Raw genomic sequence first — 7,746 nt, 5'->3', positions numbered from 1 at the left:
CTTGTGGTTAATCCTTTGAAGCAACCTGGCATTTTCAACAGCAGCAACTGGAGAGAAACGTCAGCAGGATTTTTTTTCTCCCTCTCCACCTACCAATCCAGTGGTAGGAAAGATAATATAATTAGTACCCTGTTCTTCCCACATTTAACCAGCTCATTCCAGTCTCGGGGGAGAGAAGTGGGGCTGTGCTCCCAACAAAGCAGCTCCAGGGCCGCCCTTATGGAGCGGAAGTGTGTCAGTCCAACCAAAAGTGACCGGCCCAAAGCGATCCACCAGAGCACACACCAGCTCCTCCTCCTGACAAGAGTGGGAAACTCGATATTCAGTCCAGTCTGGGCAGGGCCTGCGCTGCCCACCGCGGAAGGGAGCCGGGGGCTAGCCAGGCGGGCCTGCGCCCATGCGGCTGGGTCAGGCGCGGGCGGCGGAGTGCCAAGCCGGCCAGCAGGTCGCCCCACCGCGCGCGAAACCCAGGAGGCCGCCAGCGCCGCGGATCCTCCGCGCCTCCCGCCTTGCCAGTCCAAGTTCGGCCCGGGGCGGGGCCTGCAGGAGGGAGTCGGGGGCGGGGCCTGCGCCGTGACGCCGCAGAGCCCGGGTCCCTGGAATGTGCTCTCGCTCGGCGCGGCCCCAGGCCCGCGGCGCCGGGCACGTCCGCGCGGAGCGTGCGCACTGGCGGCAGCTCGCGCCCACGTCACGCGCCCGCCGCGCGGACCTACATAAGGCAGCGGGGCGGCGCCGAAGGCCCGGCTAAGCGTGTGGGCGGCGGGCTGCGGTGCTCCAGAGCCCTCTTCCGTGCGTGCTTGGGGCTGGGCCTGGCGCGTCTGGCTCTCCCGGGTTTGTGAAACTTAAAGGGGCAGCGGCCTCGTGTTCCTCCCTAGACAAATACTGCAAACTACTGTTGAGTGCGTGCGCACGATCCAACGTGTTTGGCCAATTAGGAATCCTAGAAAAGCCCAAGCAGGGCTATGCAGGACCCCAAAGCCCCCACCCTCAGGAGACCATCAGGAACCCGGAGACAAAGTGGACTTGTGTGTAAAAGCAGACTCAACACGATTTAGCCCAAAAGGACACGAGGAGGGGAAATCCTGCCTGAGTGGTCGACTGGGAGAGCCGAGCGGGGGCGAGCGCAGGATACTCCAACAGGCACATATGCTCCAGGTCCGCCCCGGGGCGGGTGGCCCGCGTCCCGGCCAAGCTCCGGCCCCGCGCGGGGGAGGGGAGGTGGCAGAGGGCGGGCGCGCGCGGGCGCGCGCGCGAGGGGAGGGGGCCGCGCAGGCGCCGTGCGAGGCTGTCGAAGAATCAAGTCTGTAGAAGTGGAGCGGCCGCGGCAGCAGCAGCAGCGGCGGCGGCGGAGCTCAGCGGGCTGGGCGCTGGAGAGCGGCGACGCCAGGAGCTGGGACAGAGCGGCGGAGCGGCCCGCGGCGCGCGCCGCGCCCGAGCTCCACGCCGCCCCGCGCGGCATGCCCCGCCGCTCGGGCTGAGCCTGCCCCGGCGGCCGCCCCCCGTCCCCCGCCCCCCGGCCTCCCCGCCCCCCGCCGGCCGCCGCTGCGACCTGCTGCTCTCGCCCGCGCGCCCCGTTTTCGCCCCGGTCTGGAGGCCCGCTGCGGCCCCGGCCGAGCCGCCACCGCCGCCGCCGCGCCGCCCCGCCGCCCGCGGGGACCTGCTGCCGCGCCCGCCGCGCCTTGCCGCGCGCCCGCCGCCCCTCGTGCACCGGGGGCGCCGCGCGGGCGCCGCGCCTTCGCAGGCTCTGCCGCCGCCGCCGCCGCCGCCTCTGCGGCCGCCGCCGCCGCTGGTCGGAGAGACGCGGGGTTGGGGGGCGCGGCGGGCGCGCGGGCTGCCTGCGGGGGGCGGCGGCGCCCCCTCCTCCTCCTGCGCCTCCGGCGCCGCGGGCTCCGCGGATATGGCCGCGGCGGTGGCGGTGGCGGCCGCGTCCCGGCGGCAGTCGTGCTACCTGTGTGACCTGCCCCGCATGCCCTGGGCCATGATCTGGGACTTCACCGAGCCCGTGTGCCGCGGCTGCGTCAACTACGAGGGCGCCGACCGCGTCGAGTTCGTCATCGAGACGGCGCGGCAGCTCAAGCGGGCGCACGGCTGCTTCCCGGAGGGCCGCTCCCCGCCCGGCGCCGCGGCGCCCTCGGCCGCCAAGCCGCCGCCGCTCTCGGCCAAGGACCTCCTCCTGCAGCAGCAGCAGCAGCTCGGCCACGCCGGCCCCGAGGCGGCCCCCCGCGCGCCGCAGGCTCTGGAGCGCTACCCGCTGGCCGCTGCGGCCGAGCGCGCCCCGCGCCTGGGCTCCGACTTCGGCGGCCGCGCGGCTGCGGGCTTGGCCCAGCCGCCGACGCCACAGCCGCCGCCCGTGAACGGCATCCTGGTGCCCAACGGCTTCTCCAAGCTGGAGGAGCCGCCCGAGCTGAACCGCCAGAGCCCGAACCCGCGTCGCGGCCATGCCGTGCCTCCCACCCTGGTGCCGCTCATGAACGGCTCGGCCGCGCCGCTGCCCGCCGCCCTGGGCCTCAGCGGCCGCGCCGCCGCCTCGTTGGCCGCCGTGTCGGGGGCCGCGGCTGCGGGCCTGGGCTCGGCGCAGCCCGCCGAGCTGGGCGCCCACAAGCGGCCAGCGTCCGTGTCGAGCAGCGCGGCCGCGGAGCACGAGCCCCGCGAGGCTGCAACCAAGGAGAAGCCGCCGCCGCCGCCCGCGCACCGGGGCCCGGCCGACAGCCTGTCGAGCACGGCGGGCGCCGCGGAGCTGGGCGCCGAGGGCGCGGGCAAAGGCCGCGGGCCCGGAGAGCAGGACTGGGTCAACAGGCCCAAGACCGTGCGCGACACGCTGCTGGCGCTGCACCAGCACAGCCACTCGGGGCCCTTCGAGAGCAAGTTCAAGAAGGAGCCGGCCCTGACTGCAGGCAGGTTGTTGGGTTTCGAGGCCAACGGGGCCAACGGGTCTAAAGCAGGTAGGGGCGGCTGTGGAGCGAGGGGGTCGCGGGGCGCAGAGCTCAGAGGGGGAGGTTCTTTCGGTGCACCGTTCTGCCCCAGCCCAGAAACAACAAACACCCGACTTCCTGATCTGCCCGAGGCGGAACCAGTGCTTAGTGGCAACGTGTTCATGTGCTGAAGCAGCATAACAGGGATGAGTCAGACCGGGCTGATTGATAGGCACGGACTCGGGGTTTTCCTTTCCCAGCACATTCTTGGATGGGAGCATGAGGGCAGCAGTCACCTTTTAACCTGTCGGGGACGTTAGCAGTCACAGGCACAGCTCGGGCCAGGCGCAGGATGCATGTGTGAGAACAGGCCATTCTCGGGCCTGGTTTCCTGTTAGGTTGGTGCGCCTCCTCAGAGCCCCCTCAGTGTGTTGGGAGTTGCTTGCCAAACTTGTGTGACTAAAGTGTGCTGTTGGAGAGTAGAAATTCTGCAACAAGTTTTGTTCCGCTTTAGCAAAGAAAGGCCCCTTTCAGTGCCCCTTCACTTATCCCCCCTTTTTTCTTCCATTTCTTTGTTTTTCCAGTTGCAAGAACGGCAAGGAAAAGAAAACCTTCTCCAGAACCAGAAGGTGAAGTCGGGCCCCCTAAGATCAATGGAGAGGCCCAGCCGTGGCTGTCTACTTCCACAGAAGGGCTCAAGATCCCCATGACCCCTACATCCTCTTTTGTGTCTCCACCACCACCCACTGCCTCACCTCATTCCAACCGGACCACACCGCCTGAAGCGGCCCAGAATGGCCAGTCCCCCATGGCAGCCCTGATCTTAGTAGCAGACAATGCAGGGGGCAGTCATGCCTCGAAAGATGCCAACCAGGTCCACTCCACCACCAGGAGGAATAGCAGCAGTCCACCCTCCCCGTCCTCTATGAACCAAAGAAGGCTCGGCCCCCGCGAGGTGGGAGGCCAGGGGGCAGGCGGTACGGGAGGACTGGAACCCGTGCACCCTGCCAGCCTCCCGGACTCCTCTCTGGCAGCCAGCGCCCCCCTGTGCTGCACCCTCTGCCACGAGCGGCTGGAGGACACCCACTTTGTGCAGTGCCCTTCAGTCCCTTCCCACAAGTTCTGCTTCCCTTGCTCCAGACAAAGCATCAAACAGCAGGGAGCTAGTGGAGAGGTCTATTGTCCCAGTGGGGAGAAATGCCCTCTGGTGGGCTCCAATGTCCCCTGGGCCTTTATGCAGGGGGAAATCGCAACCATCCTCGCTGGAGATGTGAAAGTGAAAAAGGAGAGAGACTCGTGACTTTCCGGTTTCAGAAAAACCCAGTGGTTGTCCTTAACTAAAACTGCTTGAATTGTATATATGTCTCCATATATATATATCCAAGACAAGGGAAATGTAGACTTCATACACATGGCTGTATAATTTTGATTTTTTTTTTGAATACATTGTGTTTCTATATTTTTTTGACGACAAAAGGTATGTACTTATAAAGGCATTTTCTTCTTTTGTTAACGTTATTAGCATATCTTTGTGCTTTATTATCCTGGTGACAGTTACCGGTCCTCGTAGGCTGTGACTTGGCTGCTTTTTTAGAGCACTTGGCAAATCAGAAATGCTTCTAGCTGTATTTGTATGCACTTATTTTAAAAAGAAAAAAAAAAAAGCCAAATACATTTTCTGACATTGTAAGATTGCCTTACTGTCTGTTATTCCTTATTGCTGGCCCCTTTCTTAGGCTGGAGGCCACTTGGTGGAGAAGGAAAGGAAATGAGTGAAAGGGGGACTGCTGTCCAGTGGGCATGCCACTGGGAAATACCACCAAGTTCACCCTGAAACTCGTCCTCTTGGAGGAGTAGGAGCATAGGTTTTGGATCTCTCTGTTTTGTTCTTGAAGTTCAGTTCTTGGGACGTTGCCTGCCTGAGAGGGCTGCTGAGAGATCCTCGGCGTTGTGGGGCTTGGGGGCTGTTTTTCCTGAGGCCGAGTTGACCGCTGTCCACGTGATCGGTTGTAGGAGTACAGTGCTGCATGCTAGTTGGTTACATAAGACGCAGGCTCCAGTGATGGAGCGGCGTGGTGGGTGGTGGCGTGTGCGAGATGGCACTGCCATCTGGGAGCAGCCTGGCTCTGCAGCGCCACTTCATCTGCTGAGCCCCCGACAGCTGTCTGTCGCTGCTGTGGTCCTCTCCTCTGCAAGAGTTGCCAGAGGAGTCGCAGTCCTGGTGGGCTAGAGATCGTGGGATTGGTTTTGTCGGTTCTGTGTCCTGTTCCGCTTTGTTTTTTATCATTTACTGTAGTGCTGTTGCTGTGGATGCTGTCACATGTTTTCTAGTGAGTGCTGAATACGCTATGGTACAATGACAGTGAAGCCCCCGGTCCGCGAGGACCGCCTGTGGGCATATCAGTGACGGCCCAAATGTGGGTGGAGGAAACCTGTAATTTCCTTCTTACATGTGTTTGAGATACCAAGTGAATAATACTGTTCTGGAAAAAAATGATGAACTAGTGAAAATTAAAGAAATTGAGGGTTTTACATAATAGGCAGGCCCCACCTCTCAAACTATTTTTAGAAGCCTTTTGTAAGCTAATTTCTTTTGATCACTATTTTGCAACAGTGAAATGATTTTTTAAACCAATAAATCATCAGTTATTAGAAATAGTTGTCTCACAGCATACTGGTTTTTCTTTTGTGCTGTTATGATTTAATATTGACAGGAACACTATTTTAAATCCTTATGTTCAGGTGTTTGTAACTTGGCCTTACAGTTGGGCTGAATCATGGCTTCTAGGTCTACTGCAATTCGTGTATGTCGTTCACAGCCTAGCTTCTGTTTTGATTTGAAAATATAGATTATTACCAGCTTTGGATTTTTTTTTTAAGTTGTGTTTGTCTTTTTTTGAAATTGCTCAAAATGTTTTTTAGTGGTCAAGTTACTAACACTTGAAAATCAGATACTGCACCAAATACAGTATTTTTTCATGGTGATGTTGGTGAGTGCACCCATGGCTAGTGCTGTGTGGGTCCATGTCACAGTCATTGTTATGCTGCAGACAGACTTGCACGATTAACCAGTTTGTCCTTACACCTTTTTTTTTTTTTTTTTTTTTTTTTTTTTAAGTATACATGACTCAGATCAATCAGACTGGTCTCTCTTATGTGAATGTACACATGCAAAAAAATAGTCAGTTTCACATGCCCATAAAGACACTTGTGAAGAATTCAGCTACTCTGGTCTGTTGTATAAATGTGTTTCTAGGCACTTTATTATAAACTAGAATTTGACCTCATAGATGTTCCAACTTGATCAGTCATTTGACCTAATTTGTGGTGGCTATCTGTGTTTTGCAACCTTAATGCAGACAAGCTCTCCAACGAGATTAATGCAGAACCGTCCTGCTCTAGTGGAGAAGTCTCTCCAGCTGTGGAAAAGGCACCCTGGGCTGGTGGTGAAGGGGGGAGACTGACCAGCTTAAAAGGGCTGCAGAGCTTCCCACTATTAAACACAGGCTCTCCACGAGTCTGTCTCCTCTCCTCGGAGGCCTTTGAGAAGGCTGGCAGCCGGAGTGCTGATGTAGGTTCTTTTTCTGGCGTCCCCAAGTTAAAAGTGAACACTGGGACATGGGTTTGATCTTTTGTTGTACCTGATGACAGTGCAGAGATTCTCCACAGCTGGAGAAAAATGTCAGAAAGCTACTTAACTGTACGCGGGCAGTATCAGATTTCAAATCCTAATATTTCAGCTATGCTTTTAATACTCAGAATACTAGGGGATGGGGTGTTGAAGCTTCCCCCCCTTTTTTTTGTTAACAGTTTATAGAATTTAACAGATGTACTGTCTTTCATGTGGCCTCACATTTGAAGTTATGAGAACATACACATGGTTTACAACTTTTACTATATACCCTTCCTTGGCCACCAAGTATTTTAAAAGTGTGCCACCTTTTAACCTTTACTTTTTTTTTAAGTTGAAGGTGATAACTTTTTCTATATATGATGCAATTCATGTCAACTAAAGTAAGTGTAATCTCAGATTATCATTATATTTTAAAATCATGCTATGGAAATATCACCTGCATTCTGTCGTTTGTCCAATTTACAGTACCTTTTTTTTCCTTTAACTTTTAGCATTAAATAAAAAAAATAAAATTGGGAGCACTGAACATTTCCTGAGGCCTTTTTTAATTTTTTAAATGAGCATAGGATGACTCTCATGTTAATTGCTAATGGCAATGTGACTGAAGGACGTGTGGGTTTGGGTGTGGGGTTTGATGAACTGCAGGAGAACAGGAGATAAAAAGCTCTGGTGGCAGAAAAAAGAAGTTCTAGGGACCAGGAAAGGGCCACTGGAGACGGGGACAGGTGAAAAGCTGTACAAAATACAGCTGAAGGCACTTGTTTATTTTTCAACTGGCAGCCTGGCCAGCCTTCTCCAACAGTGAACTGGAAGGAGAGAGTGACCACAGTGAAAAGACCAGCCAGCCTGGGACTGCTCTTCGGAAAGCTTTGGAATAAAACAGCCTCTGGATGGGGCAGAGGAAATACACTGAAGACAAAAGGGAAAAAGATGGAAGAAAAAGAAAGCAAGCCCGCACTTTAAAAGCTTTGGAACCCACTTTATGTGAGCTTTACTGATACCCTGAAATCTGAACTTACAACTAGAGATAAGAGCACAGATGCATTTTAAAACCGCCTCTACCGCCACATAGTAAGAAGTTTCCTGGGTGTTGCAGCGTTGACTCTTTATTGATCAATGGTTTGGCAGATTTCTCTATGAAAGGAAGTTGTGAAACTTACGAAGAGTCTAAAGCTAGGATGTACACAGACTTACTATATG

General features: G+C 56.2%; 1 protein-coding gene across 2 annotated transcripts; it reads left to right on the top strand.

The window, feature by feature from the left end:
- Positions 1 to 1,897: 1,897 nt before the first annotated feature.
- Positions 1,898 to 7,072, top strand: IRF2BP2 (interferon regulatory factor 2 binding protein 2; the record flags this gene model as incomplete). 2 transcript variants are annotated; one of them, XM_079107912.1, is made up of 2 exons in its annotated part: positions 1,898 to 2,894; positions 3,497 to 7,072. In XM_079107912.1, the coding sequence occupies 2 exons, from the start codon at positions 1,898 to 1,900 to the stop codon at positions 4,210 to 4,212; spliced, it is 1,713 nt and encodes a 570-aa protein (XP_078964038.1). In that variant the 3' UTR covers positions 4,213 to 7,072. The 2 variants fall into 2 exon arrangements, with proteins under 2 accessions (XP_078964038.1, XP_078964037.1); XM_079107911.1 differs by having other exon boundaries at positions 1,898 to 2,942.
- Positions 7,073 to 7,746: the final 674 nt, after the last annotated feature.

Source organism: Sciurus vulgaris, assembly GCF_902686455.1.
Source record: "Sciurus vulgaris genome assembly, chromosome: 12".
Classification (NCBI taxonomy): Eukaryota; Metazoa; Chordata; class Mammalia; order Rodentia; family Sciuridae; genus Sciurus; species Sciurus vulgaris.
The sequence above is the reverse complement of the archived record's forward strand: the minus strand, read 5'-3'. Positions and strand labels throughout refer to the sequence as shown.